Here is a 27,762-nt window from a genome sequence, read left to right on the forward strand (position 1 = left end):
TGTCCTTCACAAGTGGAACTGGTAAGTTAAAGAGACTTAGGTTGGGTTTCTCTAAAACCAGGCCCCAAGACAAATATTTGTATTCCAGTGGCTTACTTTGATTTAGGAGATGATTTAAGGAATCACCAGTGCGGGAGTATAACAGTGAACCCAGGACACCTTAAGAATCAATAAAAAGGTGCCTTGTTGGCAGGTTGCCTGTAAAGAAAGGGAGCATAATCCCAGTAGACAACACCAGGAGGCAGTTTTGTACATGCCTAAGAGTAATCCCACCTTAGCATGTAGAACACAAGGATATTTAGTCTCCAGTTCCCATCATGTGGGCTGAGTGGTGGTCCCAGGTGTTTAATTTGTAGTCCATCTGCCCAAGCACAGGCCAAAAGAAAGCCTTCCCACAGAGAGTCCCGAGTTCATGTGGCAGCATGCCAGAGGTATGTACTGGAACAGTAGGTGCTAAAGGCAACAATTACATCATGAAAACTGCACATCTCACTCATATGTGGAATCTAAAAGTAATTGAGCTCATAGAAGTTAAGAGTAGAATAGTTAGAGTAGTAGAAAGTTAAGAGTTGTTACTGGAGAGAAAAGAGGGTGTGGAAGCTAGAAAAAAAGCTAGAAGGAACATTTTGAATGTTCTCATGACAAAGCGATGATAAATGTTTGAGGTGACAGACATGCTAATTACCATGATTTGATCTTTACACAATGTCTGCATGTATCAGAACATCACACACTACCAAATAAATATATACAATTGTTATGTGTCAAAAAACATTATATACAATGTTTATATTTTATATTAATATTAATGTAAATAAAAATTTACACAAATCTTTTCATTAAATATGGTGTGGATAATTATATTATCTGATGATACCCATGCCACAGGCTAGGAGAAATAAAAATTTACATTAATGTTAATGTCAACTAAAAAAGCAGAAACAAAGCCATATGATACATGTGACACTTATACCACATGCATAGAGTTATTTCAGACACATTGTATGTTACCTTTGGGTAGAGAAGTGAATGAGAGTGAGGATGAGAGATGAAAAGAGGCAGAAGAAAAAGAGAGGCCTTATAGGAAGTGATGAAAGTGTGCCATAAACTGAGAGTATGACTAAAACCTTTCATCTTCCTCTTCTGCCGCTTCTAAGTTATTGGTTCTGCTGTTCCTTGACCTGTTTCAAGCTCTCACCTTCTATATCACACATGGGAAGTCTGGCATCAGACTTCCAGAGAGCAAGAACTAGGTGAAATACAAGGTCACAGCTCTCCTAGCCTGTGGCATGGGTATCATCAGATGATATAATTATCCACACCATTTTTAACGAAAAGATTTGCGTAAGAGATTCACAGAGGCAACCTGAGGCCCTGCAACTACATTTCCCAGAGATCCCTGAGGTGATCCTAACTAGACTCTGGGGTCAGGGTGATACGGAATTCCAGTGAGATCACTTCCCTTGCAGACTTTGGAAGGGAGAGCACTTTATTACAGACCTTGGAAGCAAGAGGATTGCATTCAGCCTAGTTCCTGGTTGCTGGCCAAAGTAAGTAGAACTTTGTAAGTAATTTGCAGTGTACTTTGAAAGTGGGGTATAAATCAAAAATAAAATCAAGTCCCCCTACTGACCGAATGGATCCCCTCTTGTCGTTGGCAACCCCAGAGAAACCTGGAAAACTAAATTCCAGGCCATAATGGAAAGGGAGGTCAGACACACCTCATTATACACACTCCCTTTTGGAGTTCAGGCACAACTGACCAGCATTAACATTGAAACAGTGATCATAAGACTGTCAAAATGGACTGTTTGTGGGAATAAGATACCAAATTCCAATCTGACTCTGGTTTAGCATCACATGACAATAGCAGACCCTGAAGGAAATCAATATATTTAATCCCCAAAATATATTTCTTTGACACATATTGAAATGGTCTTGCAAAACCATCTTTTATGGGGAAATTTGCTGGTTTCCGGCTCTGCTCTGATTGAAGAGAGAATAAATGAGAGTCTGACACCTTAAAAATCTGAAAAGAGATATTTACCATCTGTTTTCTCTAAGGCTGCTAGCTGGAGGTTTCATCTACATGACATAAACCATGGTTCCCACAAGCCCTTTTAACTCAAACATTTAATTGTACTGACCACAAGTCTTTAGACAAAACTTAACTCTTCAACAAATTGCCAATCACAAAATCTTTGAATCCACCTTTGTCCTGTAAGCTCTCCTACTTCAATATGTCTGATTTTCAGGCAGAGCCAATGTATACCTTATGTGGGGGCCATAGGCTGTTGGCCCCCTAAAGCTTCACTAAAAGTCACTGTCATGTGACAGGTTGATTAATAGGGGAAAGGGAGTACAAATTTATTTAATGTATATACATGGTCTATTAGCCAGGACCCTTTAGAGGGCCAGAACTAATAGGATAGATGTATACATAAAGGGGAGTTTATTAAGGAGTAGTGAGTCACATGATCACAAGGTGACATCCCACAATAGGCTGTCTGCAAGCTGAGGAGCAAGGAAGCCAGTCCGAGTCCCAAAACCTCAAAAGTAGGGAAGCCGACAGTGCAGCCTTCAGTCTGTGGTCAAAGGTCCAGGAGTCCAAAGGCTGAAGAACTTGGAGTTTGATGTTTGAGGGCAGGAAGCATCCAGCACAGGAGAAAGATGTAGGCTGGGAGACTAAGCCAGTCTAGTCTTTCCACATTTTTCTGCCTACTTTCATTCTGGCTGTGCTGGCAGCTGATTAGATGGTGCCCACCCAGATTGAGGGTGGGCCTCCCTTTCCCAGTCCACTGACTCAAATGTTAATTTCCTTTGGCAACACCCTCACAGACACACCCAGGAACAATACTTTGAATCCTTCAATCCAATCAAGTTGACACTCAATATTAACCACCACACTTGGGAAACTTGAGAATGAAGACCCAACTTCCTAATAAGTTACAGAAACTCATGTATTATTCCGAGGCCACAGTAAAGAGTGGAGACTCAAAGCATGGCCAGAAACAGGTAAATTAGTTTTAGTGGCAACACAGGTTAAGAGAGAGAGGAAGGAAGAAGCTCGGCTAACAAAGGTGGCCTTGTTATGTAGACGAACCTTTTCTCAGAAGCAATAGATGGTAAATGTTTCTATCCAGATCTTTAAAGGTGTCAGACTCTCAATCGCTCTGGATCCTGGGAAAGGCTTAGAAACAGGAGAGGGCATGGCTGCATTAAGGGACATTGTCCACAGACGCAAATTTTCCTCAGTTAAGACAGTTTTGCAATGCCACTTCTGCTTGTTGGCCAGTGGAAACCATTTTTAAATATGTCAAAGAAATATATTTGAGGGTAAAATATTTTGATTTACTTCAGTCCCCACTTTGAAATTTAAAACAAGTTTCACATACTAAAAGCCAAGGTAATAGCTTTGGGGAGATTTAAGTTAGAGGTGTTTAGATAGAGACAGTCATAGCAGTGGAAAAACACATTTGGGATAAATATAAATGAGCAAATTTAAATATATCATTCCATATTTTCTTTAGGCAGTCCCTTGGTTTTGAGGCGAGATCAGTTCAGTTAAATATCTATGTCCCATTCCAGGAGGTGGGATTGCAAATGGTTTAGGCCTCTAGACGTAATGTAGGCAATCAGATTTCTAGTAGGAGGCATTTCTGTAGAAACAGAAATAAATAAATAAATAAATGTTACTATCTGGAGTAGTCTATATATCTAGAAAAGCTAGTCTATAGCTTTTTCTCTGAGGCATCTTCATATTGCAGTGGCAATGTCCCAGATTTCCCTGGAAGTTCAAACCAGGTGTTCAACTGAACTTTCTGAGAAGGCCTCGCATCAGCAGATATGCATGAAGGTTGTTTATAAGTTACTGTTATTTTCTCCTGATACCTTCAGTTTGCAAGACTTTAAGAAAACCCCAGTTTTAATTTCTAGTGAATTCAAGTAAGAAAAATGGGAGAAAACGTTGAAAATGTTACTTTGCAGACTTGTAGCCAGAAAAACATTCAGGATTTGGTCTAACTTCTAAAAAATAATAAAAACTGAAAAAACAATGGGCAAGGCTAGAAGATACTAACAGATATACTATAGTTTTTGAAACATAATATCTCTGCTTCCAGTTCTTCAATTTTATGAAAGACATAGTTTCATGCACATCCGTGTGAAGAGACCACCAAACAGACTCTGTGTGAGCAACATGGCTATTTATTTCACCTGGGTGCAGGCGGGCTGAGTCCTAAAAGAGAGTCAGCGAAGGGAGATAAGGGTGGGGCAGTTTTATAGGATTTGGATAGATAAAGGAAAAGTACAGTCAAAGGGGGGTTGTTCTCTGGCAGGCAGAGTGGGGGGGTCACAAGGTGCTCAGTAGGGGAGCTATTGAGCCAGGATGAGCCAGCAGAAGGAATTTCACAAGACAGTGTCATCAGTTAAGGCAGGATTTCACTTCTTTTGTGGTGGAGTGTCATCAGTTAAGGCAGGAACCGGCCATCTGGATGTGTATGTGTAGGTCACAGGGGATATGCTGGCTTAGCTTGGGCTCAAAGGCCTGACATTCCTGTCTTCTTATATTAATAAGAAAAATAAAATGAAATAGTGGTAAAGTGTTGGGATGGTGAAAATTTTGGGGGGTGGTGTGGAGAGATAATGGGCGATGTTTCTCAGGGCTGCTTCAAGCGGGATTAGGGGTGGCGTGGGAACCTAGAGTGGGAGAGATTAAGCTGAAGGAAGATTTTGTGGTAAGGGGTGATATTGTGGGGTTGTTAGAAGAAACATTTGTCATGTAGAATTATTGGTGATGGCCTGGATATGGTTTTGTATGAATTGAAAAACTAAATGGAATAAGAGAAGGAGAAAAACAGGTATAAAAGGTCTAAGAATTGGGAGGACCCAGGACATCTGATCAGAGAGTGCCTAAGGAGATTCAGCATAGCCCTGCCAGCAAAGATTATTTATTTACTTCAAGAGTTAAGAGTGGCAGTTTGGGGATAGCACCAGGAGATATCAGCTGTGATGGCTTGGAGAAACAGTGTAAACCGGCAGTGTAAACAAGAGCAGGGCATGTATGAGTAGTTGAGAATGGTGAAAAGGAGTATGACTAGACAGAAGACAGTAGGGATGATAAGTTTTTTGGGGGCAGTCTAAGTTGGTCTGGTATCTGAAATGAGACTGGGGCCTAATAAAAAGGAGCGTCTATACAGGAGCTCAAATGGGCTGTACCCTGTAGCATTCTGAGGACAGGTCTGACTTCTGAGAAGGGAAAGTGGTAAAAGTATTGTCCAGTCCTTTTTAAGTTGGTGGCTGAGTTTGGTGAGGTGTGTTTTTAAAAGACCATTAGTCTGTTCTACTTTTCCTGAAGACTGAGGACTGTAAGGGATATAAAGGTTTCACTGAATACTAAGAGCCTGAAAAAATGCTTGGCTGATTTGACTAATAAAGGCTGGTCTGCTATCGGACTGTATAGAGGTGGGAAGGCCAAACTGAGGAATTATGTCTGACAGAAGGGAAGAAATGACTACGGTGGACTTGTCAGACCCTGTAGGAAAGGCCTTTACTTATTCAGTAAAAGTGTCTACTTAGACTAAGAGGTATTTTAGTTTCCTGACTCGGGGCATGTTGAATAAAGCTAATTTGCCAGTCTTGGGTGGGGGCAAATCCCTGAGCTTGATGTGTAGGGAAGGGAGGGGGCCTGAATAATCCCTGAGGAGTAGTAGAATAGCAGATGGAACACTGAGAAGTTATTTCCTTGAGGATAGATTTCCATGATGCAAAGGAAATGAGAGGTTCTAAGAGGCGGGCTAGTGGCTTGTATTATAGCATAGCCTGCCTTTGCTGGTGTGTGGCGATTAGGCCTCGTGGAACTGCCATCAATAAACTAAGTGTGATCAGGGTGAGAAACAGGGAAGAAGGAAATGTGGGGAAATGGGGTGAACGTCAGGTGGGTCAGAGAGATGAAGGAGCCGGAGAGCAGAATTATATGCGTCAGGTGTAAGGAAGAAAATAGATTTTGGAAATTATGAGAGCTGTAGAGAGTAAGTTGGACATAGTTTGTGACTTTAAGGGCCTCTGAAAGTATTAGGGTGGCAGCAGCCACTGCACGGAGACATCATGGCCAGCGGAAAATAGTAAGGTCAAGTTGTTTGGACAAAAAGGCTACAGGATGTGATGCTGGTCCTTGTGTAAGAATTCTGACTGCACAGCCCTGCACTTCGGCTGTGTGTAATGAAAAAGGTTGGGATGAGTCAGGGAGAGCTCAGGTGGGGGCAGTCTTTAAAGCTGTCTTCAAGGAACAGAAAAAGGAGTGGGGAAAGGATTTAGGATCTATGGGGTCAACTAGGTTTCTTTTTGTGAGTTTATATAATGGTTTCGTTAGGATGGCAAAACCAGGTATCTAAAGTCGAAAGTATCTTAACTATGCCTAGGATGTAGAAGGTGTTGGGGTTTGAGAGATCCGTCAGACACGATCGGCAGGGAGAGCAAGTATGTTTTTATAAGAATTACGCCGAGACAGGTAACAGATGAGGAAGAAATTTCGGCTTGACGGAAGTAATGGGGGATGTCTGTGAAGCCTTGCGACAGTACAGCTTATGTAATTTGCTGAGCCTGATGGGTGTCAGGGTCAGTCCAAGTGAAAGCAAAGAGAGGCTGGGATGAAGGGTGCAAAGGAATAGTAAAGAAAGCATGTTTGAGATCTAGAACAGAATAATGGGTTGTAGAGGGAGGTATTGAGGATAGGAGAGTATATGGGTTTGGCACCACGGGGTGGATAGGCAAAACAATTTGGTTGATAAGGCACAGATCCTGAACTAACTTGTAACGCTTGTCTGGTTCTAGGACAGGTAAAATGGGGGAATTGTAAGGAGAGTTTATAGGCTTTAAAAGGCCATGCTGTAGCAGGCAAGTGATAACAGGCTTTAATCCTTTTAAAGCATGCTGTGGGATGGGATCTTGGCATTGAGCGGGGTAAGGGTGATTAGGTTTTAATGAGATAGTAAGGGGTGCATGATCGGTCGCCAAGGAGGGAGTAGAGGTGTCTTATACTTGTGAGTTAAGGTGTGGGGATACAAGAGGAGGATGCAGAGGAGGCTTTGGATTGGGAAGAAGGGCGGCAATGAGATGTAGCTGTAGTCCAGGAATAGTCAGGGAAGTAGATAATTTAGTTAAAGTGTCTCAGCCTAATAAGGGAACTGGGCAGGTGGGGATAACTAAAAAGGAGTGCTTAAAAGAGTATTGTCTAAGTTGGCACTAGAGTTGGGGAGTTTTAAGAGGTTTAGAAGCCTGGCTGTCAATACCCACAAGAGTTATGGAGGCAAGGGAAACAGGCCTTTGAAAAGAAGGTAATGTGGAGGAGGTAGCCTCTGTATTGACTAAGAAGGGGACGGACTTACCTTCCACTGTGAGAGTTACTTAGAGTGTCTGTGATGGTCCTGTAGGCTTCCGAGGTGATCCGGCAGTGTCAGTCTTCAGCTGCTAAGCCGAGAAGATCTGGGAAGGAGTCAGTCAGAGAGCCTTGGGCCAGAGTTCCAGGGGCTCTGGGAATGGTTGCCAAGTGAGTTGAACAGTCCGATTTCCACTGGGGTCCTACACAGATGGGACGTGGCTTAGGAGGAATCTTGGGCTGCAGGCATTCTTTGGCCTGGTGGTCAGATTTCTGGCACTTGTAGCAAGCTCCTGGGGGAGGAGGTTCTGGAGGAGTGCCTGGCCACTGCGGTTCAGGCGTTTGGAAGTTCTTGTGTGCTGGAGATGTGGCTGGGGTTTGTCTCACAGTGGAGGCAAGGAATTGCAACTTTTTTCTATTATTGTACACCTTGAAGGCAAGGTTAATTAAATCCTGTTGTAGGGTTTGAGGGCCGGAATTTAATTTTTGCAGTTTTATTTAACGTCAGGAGCAGATTGGGTAATAAAATGTATATTGAGAATAAGACGGCCTTTTGACCTTTTAGAGCCTAGGGCTGTAAAGCATCTCAGGGTTGCTGCCGAACGACCCATGAACTGGGCTGGGTTTTTTATATTTGATGAAAAAGAGTCTAAACGCTAACTGATTTGGGAGAGGTTGGATAAAGAAAAAGGAGCATTAACCTTGACTATGCCTTTAGCTCCAGCCACCTTCTTAAAAGGAAATTGCTGGGCAGGTGGGGGAAGGCTAGTTGCGGAACAAAACTGTAAGCCAGACCGGGTGTTAGGAGGCGAGGTGATAAAAGGATTATAGGGTGGAGGAGCAGAGGCTTAGGAAGAATTGGGACCTAGCTTGGCCTGGCGAGGAGGGGAGAGGTCAGATGGGTTTGTAGAAAAGGAAGATTAGAAAGACTTAGTGATGCTTGGGGTTGGGACTGAGTGGACAGGCAGGAGGGAAAGAAGGAAGATTTGGGAGTAGTTGCATTGGGAACAGAGACTAGGGAGGGACTGATGTGTAAAAGAGTGCCTGGATGTCAGGCACCTCAGACTATTTTCCTATTTTTCGACAAAAATTATTTAGGTCTTATGGGATGGAGAAATCGAAAGTGCCGTTTTCTGGCCATTTAGAACTACTGTCGAGTTTGTACTGGGGTCAAGCGGCATTGTAGAAGAAAATAAGGCATTTAGGTTTTAGTTCAGGTGAGAGTTGAAGAGGTTTTATGTTCTTAAGAACACAGGCTAAGGGAGAAGAAGGAGGAATGGAGGGTGGAAGCTTGCCTATAGTGAAGAAGGCAAGTTTAAAGAAAAGGGAGAGTAGAGACACGGAGGGAAGCAGTTCAGGGGTTCTTACCTTCCAGAGAAGTGGGAAAGGGGTCAGGCCGCAGAGATACGAGGTCAGGGTGCAGAAATAAGGGATCAGGGTGCAGAGATATAAGAGGTTGGGGCACGGAAGTAAGGGATCGGGGCACAGAGATATGAGCTTGGGGCACAGAAATAAGGGATCAGGGTGCAGAGATATAAGAGGTTGGGGCGTGGAAATAAGGGATTGGGGCACAGAGATACGAGGTTGGAGTACTTGCCCCTCCCCTAGAAAAGCAGGACTTGCCGCTAAGGGTGAAGGAGAAGGGGTTGGGGGTTTCTTGCCCCCCAGAAAGGCGGAAAAGGGGTAGAGACATGGAGAGAAGGGGTTGGGGTACTTGCCCCTCCCCTAGAAAAGCAGGACTTGCCACTAAGAGTGAAGGAGAAGGGGTTGGGGGTTTCTTGCCCCCCAGAAAGGCAGAGAAGGGATAGAGACACAGAGAGAAGGGGTTGGGGTACTTGCCCCTCCCCCAGAAAAGCGAGACTTGCCGCTAAGGGTGAAGGACCAAGGCAGCCATCCCTGCATGGTCTGACACCTCTGAAATGTGGCTGAATAATCAGAGAGGCGTCCCTGCAATAATTAAACACCAAGGGAAGGCTGCCTTCCCAGTCCGTGACTGGTGCCAGAGTTTTGGGTCCACAGATAAAACGTCTCTCCTTTGTCTCTACCAGAAAATGAAAGGAACTGAAATTAAAAGAAGGGAGAGATTGAAGTGTGGTGCCAAGATTGAAAGGACAAAGAGGTTGAGGGATAGCGAGGGAGGTTGGAGAGGACAGTAAAAAGAGGCTGCTTACCGGATTTGAAATTGGTGAGATGTCTCTTGGGCTGGTTGGTCTGAGGACCTAAGGTCATAGGTGGATCTTTCTCACGGAGCAAAGAGCAGGAGGACAGGGGATTGATCACCCAAGGGAGGTCCCCCGATCCGAGTCATGGCACCAAATTTCATGCATGTCTGTGTGAAGAGACCACCAAACAGGCTTTGTGTGAGCAACATGGCTGTTTATTTCACCTGGGTGCAGGCAGACTGAGTCCGAAAAGAGAGTCAGTGAAGGGAGATAAGGGTGGGGCCGTTTTATAGGACTTGGGTAGATAAAGGAAAATTACAGTCAAAGGGGGGTTGTTCTCTGGCGGGCAGAGTGGGGGTCACAAGGTGCTCAGTAGGGGAGCTTTTGAGCCAGGATGAGCCAGGAGAAGGAATTTCACAAGACAATGTCATCAGTTAAGGCAAGAACAGGCCATTTTCCCTTCTTTTGTGGTGGAATGTCATCAGTTAAGGCAGGAACCGGCCATCTGGATGTGTACATGCAGGTCACAGGGGATATGATGGCTTAGCTTAGGCTCAGAGGCCTGACACACAGTAGAACTGATTTATTTGCAAAATAAGTTTTGTTACTATACTTGGTCTGATTATTTGCATAAAGTGCAGCAAGAATAATTATTTACTATATAGGCTCCTTTTTAAAAAATGGCTTTGCTGGAACATTCTTTTTTATAAAGAATCTCATATTAGACCTCTTAAAAGCATCCTGAGCCCAACCAAGGATTTATCTGTTTCTACGAGATACCTGTATGAATTAAGTGAATTCTCTCTCAAGGTCCCAAAATAACTTGGGGTTCCTGGGCCTGTCAGAATGTGACCTTCTTTTACCCATTACAGGCCAGAAACCTGTAAAGGAACCTGTAAAGGAACTGCATAGACAAGCTGTGAGGCCAGTTTTATCCACAGGGCTATTATCAGCTTTATAAAGTCCCAATATCAATTTCTTAAAAATAGGGCATTCCAGTCAAATCCTTGATTTTTGTCTCCACTTGTGGCCTGTTACAAAACAAAATAGATTCTAACTGAATTTATGCAAATAATTATATTCCCATAAATTAGCAATAATCACTAAGAGTTTCCAAATTTCAGAGAAATCAGGCAGATAGAAGGAAATATGCTTCAAATTTTGCTCACAAGAATATACTTTACACAAATATTAAAAGCTGTAAATGTCTAAAAAGAAAAAAATTTTGACTCTGAAAAACAAAAGTGGCAATGTTTCAACAAAACCCATAAAAAGATTATTTCAGTCTTCTGTTATTTCAGTCCATGCAATTAACTCCTATTCTGTTAGATATTGGGTGAGCAATCTTCATGAACATATTAGTTCTCCACGAGAGTCCTGGGAGTTTTTTTTCTCTATACCAGTGGCACAATCTCCAAAGTTATCATAAAGCTTCATTCAAAAGCACCCCTTAGAGTCCTATAGCTAATTGCAAACCACCTTTTTAAAAGCACCAAAGTAGAACAACTGTCAATGACAGAAGTCTTAGGACAGCCATGGTCAAGGACACACTTAACAAGGAAATTTGGTTATTTCTGTGGCATATAACAATTTAACATAATAATTATAAATACCAATAACATATATAAAGACATCAGAATGATAGGAATATCACGCAATGTTGAAAAACATACTAGTAACAGGTTTAATATAAATGTAGACCAAATAAAGTTGAACACCATTTCATATTTGACAATGTTTCCTATATGATTTTAACATGCCAAATACACCGAATATGTCTGTTTTTGGCTTCAGGGGACTTAATATCAAAAAAGATAATGAGGTCAACAAGACTGAATTTAGAATTTGATTTTGGAAAGTTTGATTTTCTTCAGTCCCCACTTTGAAACTTAAAACAAGTTTCACATATTAAAAGCCAAGGTAATAGCTTTGGAGAGATTTGGGTTATGGGTATTTAGATAGAGACAGATATCGCGGTGGAAAAACAAATTACAATCACCAAACAGGTCATTGTAAAATAAGTCATTCATTTAGGCAAAGTGATAACTCAAAGATTTCAAAAAGTAAAAACCTTCACTCTTTGAGAGAGAGGACTCACTTTCACAAACAATAAGACCTAATAAAGGCAGCGTGAGGCCAACTAAATTTGTCTCTCTTCCCCAACCCATCTTTTTTTTTTTTTTTTGCAGTTTTCTCAAAAGGTAAGCAAAAATCTTTCACTATCTCTTAATATTAAAAGAAAATCTTATTCAAAGGAAATCTAAATTTTACCATTGCATAGCTTATTATTAATGCTAAAGTTAGCATTAATAAAATCTTACAAACAAATCTATTTAATTAGTTGTAACACAAGGTAGAGATTTTTATAAATCTTTTACAACATTTTATAATTTTCCATAAAAGAGCAGATTAGTATTCTAATAAAACCCTGATATTTTGACATAAGGGCCTAGATTCTGGCCCTGAATTAGTATGCTTTTTATTTTAAGGTTTAATTTATGCAAAAACTAAATAATCCCTTTCAACTTTTAGCCAGCTGGCTTATATATAGAATTCCTTTTACAAGATCAATGATCAATCTTTCATAAACCTTTAGTTTTGTCCACATTTTTAACTTAAAACAATCTTTAAAATCTAAAAAATTTTTTTTTGTTTTTTGAGACCGAGTCTCACTCTGTCAGCCAGGCTGGAGTGCCTGCCTCCAGGGTTCAAGTGATTCTCCTGCGTCAGCCTCCTGAGTAGCTGGGATTACAGCTGTGCATGACCACACCCGCCTAATTTTTGTATTTTTAATAGAGACGGGGTTTCACCACGTTGGTCAGGATGGTCTCGAACCCCTGACCTCGTGATCTGCCCACCTTGGCTTCCCAAAGTGCTGGGATGACAGGCATGAACCAATGCACCCAGCCTGTAATTTTTTTAATAAATAAGACTAGCTTAATATTATTCGTTTCATAAAAACAGCTAAATCCTGAGCTATCTGTAAAAAAATACGTTTAAGGTTTATACTTGGGTGAACACCTGATATTCACAGGCTATAAAATAGTTAGCAAGGAAATAACTTTAAATGTGACTAGTTTTGTCTAATGTCTCAGTTCTGAAAGCAATCTAGGTAAACTGCTAACAATGAATAAATCGAACAAATATAAATGGGATGGATAAATGCTTTTTGGTTAACTTTTATGTAATTTAAAATCTTAAACTTATTTTGGATTAAAGAACAGCTACTCATTAATAGTTTGGCTCATTTCCAATTAGGTAGAGATATGGAGAAACATGCCTAAAAATTATAGAGTGATTTCATCTATAAAGTACTGATACCTGATATGCAGTATAGGATTTCATGTTTCCTAGGTTTAAGGTCACTAAAAATAAAAATTCCACTTGATATATAATTCTGTTTATAAAGTCTGTCAAAGACATGTTTTTGATGAAAAAAGAAAATAATATAAGACAAATAGAAAAATGTATTCTCATTAAAAAGAAAATCACTTTTGTCTAATTCAAAGGTTATTTATGAAACAAAGTAAAAAGGAACCAGTAAATAGGGGAAAGAGATGTAAAGAAAGTTATAGATATAAAGATGTATTTGTGATAAGAGAGATTAAAAAGAAAAGAGAATTATTTTGTATGATAAATAATTTTATATTTTTTTCTGAAGTAAGATGACTGGTAATCTAAGAAAGAGGGAAATTTAGGATACAATGGAAAGTCCAATCATGTTGGAAGTGGCATGTGTATAATCAAATTCATAAAAGAAATTTTGTTTGTGGTTATGTTGGCTTTAATTAAAACTGAATTATTTATCGTCGTCTTTCTGGAAACTGAGCTTTGACCAAAAAAAACACAATACAAAACCAAAACACTGGTTAGAGCAATAAGGGTTTCTTAAAGTATTGATTTGCTCTTCATTAAATTCCAAGAAGTTTTAATGTTTAATGCTATTTTTTTCTTTTTGAAACTTCTCAGATATCTCAGAAGTTCAACTTCTGGTGTATCCTGCTGCTTTTAGCCTCTTCTTCATTTGAGAATAGCTGAGATGTTAACTCTCTCTTTCAACTTTTTGTTGGCTCTGGCAAATTTTTTTTTCTTCAGGTCTAAATCTGTTGCTATAGCCTGATGCTGAAGTGTTTCATCTTAAAGCTTCAAAAAAAGCAATGTTTTCTTCCATTATAACTTAATTCTGTGCTGTTGGCTTTTCTTCCTATGAGTAAGGGCCAGAAACCCTCTGAAGGATTACTGAAAAATCAACTCACAAAAGATAGATCAGTTGAAGAGAAGGCATGCAGATTTGTTTGGAGTGTGTATGCTGGAGTCTTCAGAATAAAGACCCAAACACACAGGGGAAATTGTCCTTTTTATGCTTAGGTGCGACAAGGTATGGGCACATATAAAAATATGATTGAGGCAAAAGGCATAACCTAATGCCAATAGACTGGGGAAACCCAGCAAGACCTGTCTGTCTAGATTCCTCTTGACCTCTCTGAGCATGTACTCCTTCCTTCTGGGTATAGGGATCTTATGACCTACAATCCAACAAGGTAAGTTGGATAATTTCTTTATGGCTAATTCATACACAGAAAGGGAGAGGGCAAATTAGAGTAATATTTTTAGGCTTTGTGGCTGGTTTTGAGAAAAAGGAGTTCTGATTTCTAGGTTCTGCCTTGGGGAAAGAGATTCTAGTTTGTAAGGCCAGGTTTGAGGGATATTGGGACTGAGAGATAGGAGGCCAGGAGAAGGCCAAAGAAAAACTGACTTCTGAAGCTTTTACCTTGGGGCATTGTCTTCTGAGCTACAACGTGTATTTAAAGTCTTCGACGAAACCATGAAACTTCCTGTGCTGTTACTAAGAGTCACGTATTCCCCTGCTCAAGTTACTAGTAAATTCTTTGTTAGTATTGTTCTTCAGTGGGTTCTCCCCAGTAGCTTTGGGTTGATATCCTCCCAGCTTCTAGCCTTGCAGCATAATACATGTGCTTAGATTTCAGCAAAAATGCCTCAATAGAGTTTCAATGATCTACTTAGGTCACATGCCACCCATCAGCCAAGCTTTGGTCCTAGAGCTGTTGTGTTTGAAGTGGTCCTACATAGTTTATGTGACAGCCCATAGAGCTCAATATGGGCAGCCTATTGTCCACACAGTAGCTAGACAGATCACTTTGATTAGGCAAACACTGTTCCGCTTATAACCCTTCTCTCATCCTGTCTCACTTTGATTTCTCATCTCGTTTAGAATAGAAGCCAAAATATAAGCATTGGCTCCAAGGCCACTGTTACTTGTCAGATCTCATCTCAATCCATTCCCCTTCTCACTGACTGTGCTCCAGTCACCCTGGCTTCCTGGATGTTTCCTGAACACTCGGGACAGGTTCCAGCTGAGGATCCTGGTACTTTCTGTTCCACTGCATGGAACAATCCTCCTCACACATATCCACAGAACTTATTCTCTAGCATCCTTAAAGTCTTAGTGAGCCTTTCTTTAACCACCTTGTTTGAAATCAGTGCTCTCCCTGTGCACCCACTAACCCCTCTTTTTGTTTTCACCAGGCACTTACCGCAATCTAACAGACTGCATGTTTTATCCATTTATTCAGTTTCCTATTTGTGTCCCTTCAACTCCCATTAAAATATAATATTTTTGAGGGCAAGCAAGTACTAGAACAATAGGAAACACATCAAGAGTATTCTGTAAACTATTTCTTGAATCAATCAGTGAATGAATTAGTTAATCAATATATTTTTTGAGTGAGGAGCTTTGTGTTAGGTACAGCTAAATGGGAAATCAAGTGGGTCATGTACCATGAATACCATGTACTCTATTGTATAATTCTCCTGCTTATATCAGAAACTGTTTATAAGCCTATTATAACTGATACCAATTGGAATCTCTTTTTTACTCATCACCAAGAAAACCACAAATAAGTTGTTTACCGTTTGGCTCCTTATTTAATCTGGATTTCCAACTCCTCATGCTTAAAAGACGGAAGATACAATAATACTTTCCTTACAGGGTTCTGAGACTACTAAGAGAACTTATGCATGTAAAAGGGATTCATGCAGTAGAAATACTAACAAAAGATTTACTATGACAGATACTTATAACCATTGTGTTTTTATGTATTTAAAATACGTTATACCTATAATTAGTCACACGAGGAAATCAAGTGCTAAAATATGATATGTTTTTATGTTTTGTTTTTCTTGCTTAGGGGATCATGGACATTGAAGCATATTTTGAAAGAATTGGCTATAAGAACTCTAGGAACAAATTGGACTTGGAAACATTAACTGACATTCTTGAGCACCAGATCCGGGCTGTTCCCTTTGAGAACCTTAACATGCATTGTGGGCAAGCCATGAAGTTGGGCTTAGAGGCTATTTTTGATCACATTGTAAGAAGAAACCGGGGTGGGTGGTGTCTCCAGGTCAATCAACTTCTGTACTGGGCTCTGACCACAATCGGTTTTCAGACCACAATGTTAGGAGGGTATTTTTACATCCCTCCAGCTAACAAATACAGCACTGGCATGGTTCACCTTCTCCTGCAGGTGACCATTGAAGGCAGGAATTACATTGTCGATGCTGGGTCTGGAAGCTCCTCCCAGATGTGGCAGCCTCTAGAGTTAATTTCTGGGAAGGATCAGCCTCAGGTGCCTTCCATTTTCCGCTTGACAGAAGAGAGAGGAATCTGGTACCTGGACCAAATCAGGAGAGAGCAGTATATTCCAAACAAAGAATTTCTTAATTCTCATCTCCTGCCAAAGAAGAAACACCAAAAAATATACTTCTTTACGCTTGAACCTCGAACGGTTGAAGATTTTGAGTCTATGAATACATACCTGCAGACGTCTCCAACATCTTCATTTATAACCACATCACTTTGTTCCTTGCAGACCCCAGAAGGGGTTTACTGTTTGGTGGGCTTCATCCTCACCTATAGAAAATTCAATTATAAAGACAATACAGATCTGGTCGAGTTTAAAACTCTGACTGAGGAAGAGGTTGAAGAAGTGCTGAAAAATATATTTAAGATTTCCTTGGGGAGAAAGCTCGTGCCCAAACCTGGTGATGGATCCCTTACTATTTAGAATAAGGAACAAAATAAACCCTTGTGTATGTATCACCCAACTCACTAATTATCAGCTTATGTGCTATCAGATATCCTCTCTACCCTCACGTTATTTTGAAGAAAATCCTAAACATCAAATACTTTCATCCACAAAAATGTCAGCATTTATTAAAAAACAATAACTTTTTAAAGAAACATAAGGACACATTTTCAAATTAATAAAAATAAAGGCATTTTAAGGATGGCCTGTGATTATCTTGGGAAGCAGAATGATTCATGCTAGAAAACATTTAATATTGATTTATTGTTGAATTCATAGTAAATTTTTACTGGTAAATGAATAAAGAATATTGTGGAAAAACTCATTGTCTCTAAAGTTTATGAAAACATTGTTGGCTAATATATTGTGAATCAAAGTTTTTCTTTAGACGACTTAGGATATTATGGGGCTAGGCATTTTTTCCTCAACAGAGTCTTCCTCTCATCCTCTTTCTTGTCTCCTAGTTACATTCTTTTACTTCCATCCATACTTTGCCACAAGAGAAGGAACATGAGCTTTATTGTGTAGATCTGATTTGAAATCCTGTGGACACGGGGTGAATTACTTTTAAAATCTGTGGCTCTGATTCCTCAAAGATAAAATGCAAATAATATTTATATAATTCACTGCCAGATATAAATTTTCAAAACTATTTGTTATATGGATGAATAACATCATTAATATTTTGGTTGCTGGACCAGCATTTGCCTAAAGTTCTCCTTCCATTTTGCTTTATTTTCCTGTAACTTGAAATTCTGGTCCTACTGTCATCTGCCTGCTTCTTCCTTAATTAAATATTGATAGGATATCAGATGTCTCGGATCTGAGAGTGTGCCTTGTGATTCAAAATCTGAATCTTTACTTATCCATAACTCAGATTTTCTGTTTGTAAATTCCAGTATCAGGGCTATAGTTTAAACTGTAGATTTGTTCTTAACACTATTCTCCCTCTTCGACTTGTGATGACTATAATAATCTTAAGAGAAAAGCAGACATTAGAATGAATAAATATTCATTAGGAGAATAAATTACATTGAAGCATCAGTATTTTAGGCAGCAGTGTAATAATTGGGAGATACTGGTGAGTGTAGATATCCTAGGAAGAGGTGGATAGGAGATCTGGCCTCAGTGGGAAGGACAAATGAAAGACATATAGCAATATTTGAGAGCTTGTCATCTTTCTTACCTATTAGCCTTGTTCAGCTCTCCTGCTACCTTGTTGCAATGCCAGGTCACCACTGGTGCTCCTAGGCAGACCCAATTTTCTCACATTCTGAGCAAGATCACATCACAGGAGGATGTGGTGGCAAAAAACAAAAATGAAAACAAAACAATCAAACAACAAACCAGATAAAAATGTGGCTCAAGTATGATGATACAGTTGTATACAAATGAATCAAGTAAATTATATTGCACAACGAGTATCCTGAAACCCAATTCAGTTGTTTTGTTCTTGATTATATATAGTACATAATGGAAAAAGCAAAAATACGTTCAGAGAGATTCAGAAATACACAATTTCGGTTCCAGGTTGAAGCCTTCTGCCCTTATTATGCAATGTTACCTTTTCTCTAATGAAATCTAAATGAGTGAAGAAGAATCTCGCCAACTGATTTGGCCAGAGATTTTAAGATGCCTCTTAATTCTTTGTGTTTCTCCAAACCCATGTCTCTGTTTCTGGTGGCCCCCTGGAGAGTAGGATGTGGCATATCTTGGTAGAACTCTGAAATAAGTAAGGTAGAAACCAAACCTTCTAGACGTAACTGGGAAGGTAGGGTGTTGGATGTATATTCCAGTTCTTCTATTTTCAAGGTGAAGCTGAGTGTGTGTGTTTATCTGCCACTCTCTCTGCTGAAAGCCAGGGAGATTATATGGGGCAAGTACCCATACTGGTGTTCAGGTGGCAGCCTCTGATCCTAGGGAGATACCTATTGGAAGTAAGCCTATGTCATATCCACCTATTTGTTTTTTGTGGCCTAAGGACATTCAGGAATGGAAAGCCCCACTGATTCCCAGAGCTAGGTCATTAAGAATACAGTGGCTTTGGTGGGAGCTATATAAGTTGTGGCTCTTGGTGTGTGAACTAACTCCTTCAAGGTAAATGAATAGGCCTAGATTTATTACTGGGGTGAGCTGGAAGAAAGGCTCAGGAAGTGCCAAGCTATGGCTCAGATTACTGGAGGGCTACTATTTGCTCACCAATGCAAATTTATTAGAAGCAAGCTTGTCAAATAGTCATGGAAAGAATGTGCAGGAAAATCCTTCTGGAGGAAAAAATGGGAGCTGTGCATTCCAGTAATTTTTCTGCACCACACCCAGAGGATGTAGCCCCTGGAAGTACTTAGATGCCCATTGAAAACCACCTCTTTGTCCTATAATCTAGAGAGACTCACATGTGCCTTCTTCCGTTCTTTGAGCTAGAAGGTATTTAGGATTCAGTTAATCGTGGTTGCTATAAAAGTTGCAGCACCTAATGCATGGCATAAATAAATCCTTTGTGGGAAGAAACACGGAGCTGCATTTTTAGAGTTCCTTCTCCACACTCCTCCCATAGTATGAAGTCCGTGGAAGTGCATGCAGGCTCATATGAAACTGCCCTTTCTGTGGCCTAGAGAGACTTGCGTACACCTAGTCCCCTCTACCCCAGAGTTGGGAGGTTTAGGATGCAGTCCTAAGAGTGGAAAGAGTGGACAAACTCTTTTCAGGTAGGATTAATAGATCTGCAGTTATCACTGGGGTTAGGGGAGAAAGCACAGGAAGAGCCAACCTGCTTCTCAGGCTGCTAGTGGGATATTTGTCTCCTTTCTCCCCAGTGCATGTTGGAAACCAGGCCACCAAGTAGCCACTGGAACAGTGTGCCATAAACCCATTCCAGGAAGTGACAGACAGCTGCATTTTAAAGCCCCTTCTGTACATTGCTCCTGGGGGATAAGGCTCCTGGAAATGCTTATGCACCTGTATAAAATCACCTTTTTCCAGTGGTCTAGAGAGACTTGCATATGTCTAATTCCCTCTACTTCAAGAGGTAGGAGGTTGAGGATGTAGTCTTAGGTGGAAGCTGTAATAGTGGGATGCTCATCATGTGGACAAACTCTAGGAGGAATCAGTAGACACAAAATTATAGCTGACTAGATTGGGAGAGGCAGTTGTCTCATCTAACATACAGAAACTAACACAGAAAGTCAAAGAAAATGATGAAACAGAGATATATATTCCAATTAAAAAAACAAAATAAATCTCCGAAACTGTACCCAAGTGATGTGGAGATATGCAATTTACCTGACAGGGAATTTAGAATAAAGGTCATAAAGATGCTCTCTGATTAGGTGACCAATGTAGGAACAAAACTGCGAATTTCAACAAAGAGATTTTTAAAAAGTTTTTAAAACACCAGACAGAAATTATAGAACTGAAAAATACTCTGACTAAAAAATCTAATAGAGATGTTCAACAGCAGGCTACATCAAACAGAAGAAAGAATCAGGGAACTCAAAGACAGGTCATTGAAAGTTATCAAGTTTCTGTTTCAAGAACCAGAAATACCATTTGACCCAGCAATCCCATTACTGGGTATATACACAAAGGAATATAAATCATTCTGCTCTAAAGACACATGCATGGGTATGTTCACTGCAGCACTATTCGCAATAGCAAAGACATGGAATCAACCTAAATGCCCATCAATGATACACTGGATAAAGAAAATGTGGTACATATACACCATGGAATACTATGCAGCTATAAGAAAGAATGAGATCATGTCCTTTGCAGAAACATGGATGAAGCTGGAGGCCATTATCCTTAGCAAACCAATGCAGAAACAGAAAACCAAATACCACATGTTCTTACTTGTAAGTGGGAGCTAAATGATGAGAACACATGGACACATAGAGGGGAACAACTCACACTGGGGCCTACTGGAGGGTGAAGAGTAGGAGGAGAGAGAGAAGCAGAAAAAAAAAATAATGCGTACCAGGCTTACTACCTGCGTGACAAAGTAATCTGCAAAACAAACCCCCATGACACGAGTTTATCTATATAACAAACCTGCACATGTACCCCTGAACTTAAAATAAAAATTAGATTTAAAAAATAAGATTAATATCTGCATATAAATCTTTGTTTACAGCTGGTTATTTACTGAATTATGTCTGCTCCCCCACCATTCATATGTTAAAGCCCAAAGTTACTGTGTTTGGAAATAGGGCTTTTAGGAGATATTTAAGGTTAAATAAGGTTATAAACGTGGAGTCTTAATCTGATAGGATTGGTGGCTTTATAAGAAAAAGAAAAGAGATTGCTCTCTCCCCAGTGCAGGTACCAAGGAAAGGCCATGTGAGAACATAGCAGGAAGGCAGCCATCTGTAACCTAAGGAAAGAGATCTGTCAAAGGACAAAACTACAACAAATGTAAAGATCTCAATTGGCTTTACTTGTGATTCTGGAATCAGGCAACACTCCATTTCATAAAACAGAATTAGTGCTCCAATGAGCTGAGCAAAAGGGGTTGTTAGTTTTATAGACAGAGAAGGACAGAAAAAAGCAGAAATAATGAATGGAAAGTAGATTGGTCAAATTTACTTTCCTTTTAAGGCAGAAAAATAGAACAATAACTATTCAAGTAATCTTAAGGTTACTTCAGGTTAAGGGTTAAAACAGAAGGAATTTTATCATCATGCTTATTGAAGATTCAAACTGGCCTATTTGAGAAATTGGCTATTATCTCTTTCTATCTTTTATTTTAAGAGGCTTCCTCAGATACCATGCTGGTGGAAGAAGGGGAGGGCCACCTTTCTACGGCCAGGTGGACATAAATATCCAAGTTCCCCATTCAACCTCCTTGCCATTCAAGGCAAGGTGCCTTGTTACTGCTCAGTGGAGATGAAAATTTCTGATTTCTCAGAAGGTCAGGTAACAACTTAGTTTTAGTTTAGTGATGTTGATCCTCAGCCTGAGTGACTCCATTGTGATTTTTAGTCTGGTCTGTTGGGGTTTGGTGTAGGATCTTAGTCCAAAACAACTGCCTCTTATAATTTTTAATTTAACAGCCCTCGCCAGGTAGTGACTCTGCTGGCACATTGATTTGGACTTTTTAGCCTCCACAACAGTGAGAAAATAAGTTGTTTAAGTCAAAAAAAAAAAAAAAAAGAGAAGAAAAAAAGTCACCCAGTTTGAGGAGCAAAAATAGAAAATAGTGAAGCCATTTTAAGAGACTAATGGAATACCATCAACCGACCATCATATGCATTATTGATGTTCCAGAAAAATACAGAAAGTAACATTAAGCCAGAAACTTCTCAAGCTTTTAGAAGGAAACAGAAATCCTGATTTAGTAAGCTCAAAGATGCCAAGTAAGATCAATACACTGAGAAACATCATAATCAAATTGTCAAAAGTTAAAGAAAAACAGAGTTTTGAAAGCAGCAAGAAAAAAGCAAATTGTTATGTACAAAGGAATCCCAATGACATTATCAACAAATTTTTCAGCAGAAACCTTGTAGGCCAAAAAGGAGTAAGATGACATTTTCAAAACTTTGCAGGGGCGGGGTGGAGGCGGGTAGGGGGTGGGAATCCAATTAAGAATACTCTACCCAACAATCCTGTCTTTCAAAAATGATGGGTGAAAAAGACTGACAAACAAAGGCTTAGTTTATCACCACTAGACATGCATTGTAAAAATTCCAAAGGGAGTTCTTTAAGATGGAGGAAGGGGATGCTAATTAGTAGCATGAAAGTATAAAGCTTACTGATCAAAGGAAGAACATTTTCAAATCCAAGACACTCTAATACTGTAATGGCAATGGGTAGGTCAATTTAGTATACGTTAAAACGATTTAGTATATGCTATACCTTTAACCTTTATTGTTTTAACATATACTAAATTGACCTACTCATTGCCTAGGGTTAAAGGTTAAAGGTATAAACTTTAAACTTAGTATAAAGATTAAAACTCAAAACTATTAAAAATGACTAAAGCTGCAATAATTTAAGAGATATGAATTATGAAAAGATGTAAATTGTGACATCAAAAGTATAAAATGGGGGGAAGAGGAGTAAAACTATAGAGTTTGTGTATATGGAGAGATGGAATGCTCTATGTCATGGCTTTATGTCAGAGCATGTGATCAATCTTAAACAATGTTCCATGTGCAGATGAGAAGAATGGATATTCTTTGTGTTTGTTGGCCAGGGTATTCTGTAGATATCTATTAGTTCCATTTAGTCAATTATAGTTTAAGTCCAGAAGAAAGTTAAAACCGTCAAAATTTAAAAACAAAAAAATAGTCTTGAAAGCAGCAAGAGAAATGCAAATTGTAATGCACAATGGAACCCCAATGACATTATCAACAGATCTTTCAGCAGAACCCTTGTAGGCCAGAAAGGAGTAAGATGATATATTCTAGACCTTGTGGGAAAAGGCCAGCTAAGAATAATGTAACTATATTAAATAAGAACCAAACAGAACTGCTGGAATTGAAATATTCACTACAGGAATTCCAAAATACAGTCGAAGGTTTTTTAAGTAGACTGGACAAGAGGGAAAAAAACACTAAACCTATGACTTATTAGCATTTCTAGCAGAGACTAAGAAAATGCTACCTGGAAAACATATTTGAGGGTGTATGTAATTCAGGAAAATTTTTCCAATCTTGCTAGAGAGGTAGACATGCAGATACAAGAAATTTAGAGAACTCCTATGAGATACTATACAAGATGACCATCCGCAAGGCACATAGTTATTAGAGTATGTGATATAGTGTTGGCTGTCCTCTCCAAATCTCATGTTGAAATGTATTCCCAAATGTTGGAGATGTGAGGCTTGTTGGGAGGTGAATGGATCACTGGGGCAGTTTTTCATAATGCTTTTGCACCATCCCTTTGGTGCTATCCTCATAACAATGAGTGAATTCACACAAGAGCTGGTTTTGTAAAACGTGTGGTATCTTCCCCCTTACTCTCTCTTGGCACCACTTTCACTATGTGACATGCATGCTACCATTTCCAACACGAGTAAACGCACCCTGAGGCCTCCCCAGAAAGAGAGTAGATGCCAGCACCATGCTGGTTCAGTCTACAGAACTGTGAGCCAATTACACCTCTTTTCTTTATAAATTACTCAGTCTCAGATGTTTCTTTATGGCAATGTAAAAATGGCCTAATCCACTATACAGGGTAAATGAAAGAGAAAAAAAAAACTTAAAGACAGCTGAAAAAAGGGTCAAATTACCTATAAAGGCAATCCCATCAGAATAACAGTGGACTATGCAACAGAAGCCTTTCAAGCCAGAAGCAACTGGAAATCAATTTTTAGCTTTCTTTTCTTTTCTTTTCTTTTTTTTTTGAGATGGAGTCTTGCTCTGTCACCCAGGCTGGAGTACAGTGGCATGATCTCGGTTCACTGCAAGCTCCGCCTCCCAGGTTCACGCCATTCTCCTGCCTCAGCCTCCCAAATAGCTGGGACTACAGGTGCCCGCCACCGCACCCGACTAATTTTTTGTATTTTTAGTAGAGACGGGGTTTCACCGTGGTCTTGATCTCCTGACCTCGTGATCTGTCTGCCTCGGCCTCCCAAAGTGCTGGGATTACAGGCATGAGCCACTGCGCCCAGCGTTTTAGCTTTCTTAAGGAAAAAAAAAAAATGCCAGCAAAGAAATTCATATCCCACCAAAGTAAGCTTCAGAAACAAAGGAGAAATAAAGTCTTTCACAGAGAAGTAAATGCTAAGAGAAGTTATTACCACCACACTGACGCTACGAGAAATGCTAAACATGGAAACAAAATAATGGTACTTGCTAACACAAATGCACCTGTGAGTACAAAGCCCACAGACACTGTAGAGCAACTATGCAATAGAGACTGTAAAGCAGCTAGCTAACAACGCTATGACAGGAACAAAACCTCTCATATCAATATTAACTGTGAATGTAAACAGCCTAAATGCTCCACTTAAAATTCATAGAGTGGCAAGTTGGATTAAAAAAAAAAAAAGGCCAAGCCTGCTGTCTTTAAGAGACGCATCTCACATGTAATGACACCCATAGGCTCAAAATAAAGGGATGGAGAAAGATTGATCAGCAAATGAAAACAAAAAAGAGATCACTATTCTTGGGTTAGGTAAAATCAAACTTTAAACCAACAACAGTAAAAAAGGACAAAGAAGGATGTTGTATAATGATAAAAGTTTCAATTCAATAGATTTATCTATCTTAAAGATGTATGTACCCAACTCCAGAGCACAGAGATTTACAAAAACTTACTACTGGATATAAGAAAAGATATAGGCAGCCATACCATAATAGTGGGAGACTTTACTACCCCACTGACAGCATTACCACTTCAGTCCAGAATTTCTTTGTCGGTTTTCAGCATTAGACACTGTAAGAACTAAAGAGGAAAGAAACACGAAAGGTGGCTTTACAGCCAAGAACAGGTTTATTTTAGAAAACAAACGTGAGAGGTGCTTCTGGCCAAGGTAGGTCAGAGCCACACTTTCTTAAAGACTAAGAGTTTTTAAGGATTCAGGGTGTGAGAGTTTATCATAGGCTTTGACTGCTTCCGTGTCTTTTTGTTGTGCTTGTCTGGGAGGGAGAGTTGTGTGTCTGTTCCCACACGTCTTCCTGCAGCTGCAGGCATACACCCTACCCCCCATTTCTGAGTCTGCTTTTAGCTTCCCTATCTTAGTGCACCTGAAGGGAAAGGAATGTACTTATTAAGGCCATTGTATGAGGGTGAAGTTTGGCAGTTACCCAGGAGACTTTCTCCCTACCTCCCTCTGTGCCTGAGCTGTCTTATCTGTGTTTTACTGTCTGCTCTTTCTGGCTGCTTATAGTTAGAAGAGAAGTGATTTCCTTGAAATACTTGAGGCTAGAAAGGGAGCTGGAACTTAAAGTGGCAGTGTTTGTCCGAGACGATGGTGCTCCTGCCCTGTCAGACAGATCATCAAGGCTAACACATTCTGGACTTAAATGGGACACTTGACTAAATGGACCTAATAGACATCTACAGAATACTCCACCAGACAACTACATCATATACATTCTTATCTGTGCATGAAAAATTCTATAAGATTGACCACATCCTCTGACACAAAGCAAGTCTTAATACATTTTTAAAAAATCAAAACTATTTCAAGCATCTTCACAGACCATGGTGGAATAAAATTAGAAATCAATAACAGGAGCTCTTAGAAATACACAAATACATACAAACTAAACAACTTGCTGCTGAACGAGTTTTGAGTAAACATCAAAATTAAAGCAGAAATCAAAAAATAATTTGAAACAAATGAAAATAGAGACATAGCATACAAAAAGTTCTGGGATACAGCAAAGGTAGTGGTAAGAGGAAAGCTTGTAGTGCTACATTCCTACATTGGAAAGACAGAATGATCTGAAATTAAAGCCTAATATTTCCCCTAATGGAACTAAAATAATAATAACAACTTAACCCAAAGCTAACAGAAGAAAAAGAAATAACTAAAATCAGAATAGAACTAAATGAAATTGTGATTTTAAAAATTATGCAAGGGATCAACAAAATGGAAAATTAGTTCTTTGAAAGGGTAAACAAGATTAATTGACAGCTAGATAAACAAAGGAAAAAAGAGAGAAAATCCAAATAAGCATAACCAGAAATTACAAAGGTGACATTACAATTGATACCACAGAAATACAAAAGATCCTTAGAGCCTACTATGAACATCTGTATGCAAACAACTAGAAAACCTAGAGGAAATGGAAGAATTCCTGGAAATACACAGCCTTCTAAGATTGAACCAGGAAGAATTTCCAAACCTGGACAGACCAAGAATGAGTTATAAACTCAAATCAGTAATTAAAAAACTGCCAACCAAAAAAGCCATGTACCAGACGGATTCACAGCCAAATTTCACCAGATGCACAAAGGAGAGCTGATAGCAATTCTACTGAAACTATTCCAAAAAATCAAGGAGGAGTCCTTCCTTCATTCTATGAAACCTGTATTATCTGGTACTAAAATCTGCCAAGGACACAAAAATACTACAGGCCCATATCCCTCACGAATATAGATGCAAAAATCCTCAAAAAATACTAGCAAACTGAATCCCGCAGCATAACAAAAATATAAATCACCATGATCAAGTGAGACTTATTACTGGATGCAAAGATGGTTTAACATACACAAATAAACAAATGTGATTCACCACATAATCAAAATTGAAAAGAAAAAACATGATCATCTCAATAGATGAATAGAAAAATCATGAGGTAAAATCCAACATGCCTTCATGATAAAAAGCCTCAACAAACTAGGCATTGAAGGAATACCCCTAAAAATCCTAAGAGCCATCTATGACAAACCCATGGCTAACATAACACTGAAAGGGGAAAAGTTGGAAGCATTTCATCTAAGAACTAGAACGAGACAAAGATGTCCACTCTCACCACTCCTATTCAACATAGTATTGGAAGTGCTAGCCTTCGAAAGCAATCAGGTAATCGAAAGAAATAAAAGGCGTCCAAATAGGAAAATAGGAAGTCAAATTATCTCTATTAACCATTGACATGATTCTATACCTAGAAAACACTAAAGATTCCTCGAAAAGACTCAGACCTGCTAAATGTTGCCCAGAAAGTTTCAGGATACAAAATGAATACACAAAAATCAGTAGCATTTCTATATACCAATAATGTTCAAGCTGGAAACCAATTCAAGACTGCAATCTCATTTACAATAGCCACACAAAAATAAAATACCTAGGAATACATCTAACCAAGGAAGTAAATGATCTTTACAAGCACTAAAAAACCCTGCTGAAGGTAATCATAGATGACACAAACAAATGGCAAAATATTCCATGTTCATGGATTGGAAGAATCAGTATCATTAAAATGGCCACACTGCCTAAAGCAATCCTCAGATTCAGTGCAACTCCTATTAAATTGCCAACATCATTTTTTCAAAGAATAAAAATAAACTATTCTAAAATTTATGTGGAACCAAAAGAGAACCCAAATAGCCAAAGCAATCCTAAGCAAAGAGAACAAATCTAGAGGCATAGCATTACCTGACTTCAAACTATAGTATAATGCACTATAATTCAGTTGCACTGAAGCCTCAGATTCAGTGCAACTCC

General features: G+C 39.4%; 1 protein-coding gene across 1 annotated transcript; it reads left to right on the forward strand.

Annotated features, from left to right (window-relative positions):
- Nucleotides 1-1,486: 1,486 nt before the first annotated feature.
- NAT2 (N-acetyltransferase 2) lies at nucleotides 1,487-16,967 on the forward strand. Its single transcript, XM_034966993.3, has 2 exons — nucleotides 1,487-1,550; nucleotides 15,747-16,967. Exon 2 carries the CDS (start codon nucleotides 15,753-15,755, stop codon nucleotides 16,623-16,625), a length of 873 nt encoding a protein of 290 aa, XP_034822884.1. The 5' UTR covers nucleotides 1,487-1,550; nucleotides 15,747-15,752; the 3' UTR covers nucleotides 16,626-16,967.
- Nucleotides 16,968-27,762: the final 10,795 nt, after the last annotated feature.

The sequence above is a fragment of the Pan paniscus genome, chromosome 7 (genome assembly GCF_029289425.2).
Source record: "Pan paniscus chromosome 7, NHGRI_mPanPan1-v2.0_pri, whole genome shotgun sequence".
NCBI lineage: Eukaryota > Metazoa > Chordata > Mammalia > Primates > Hominidae > Pan > Pan paniscus.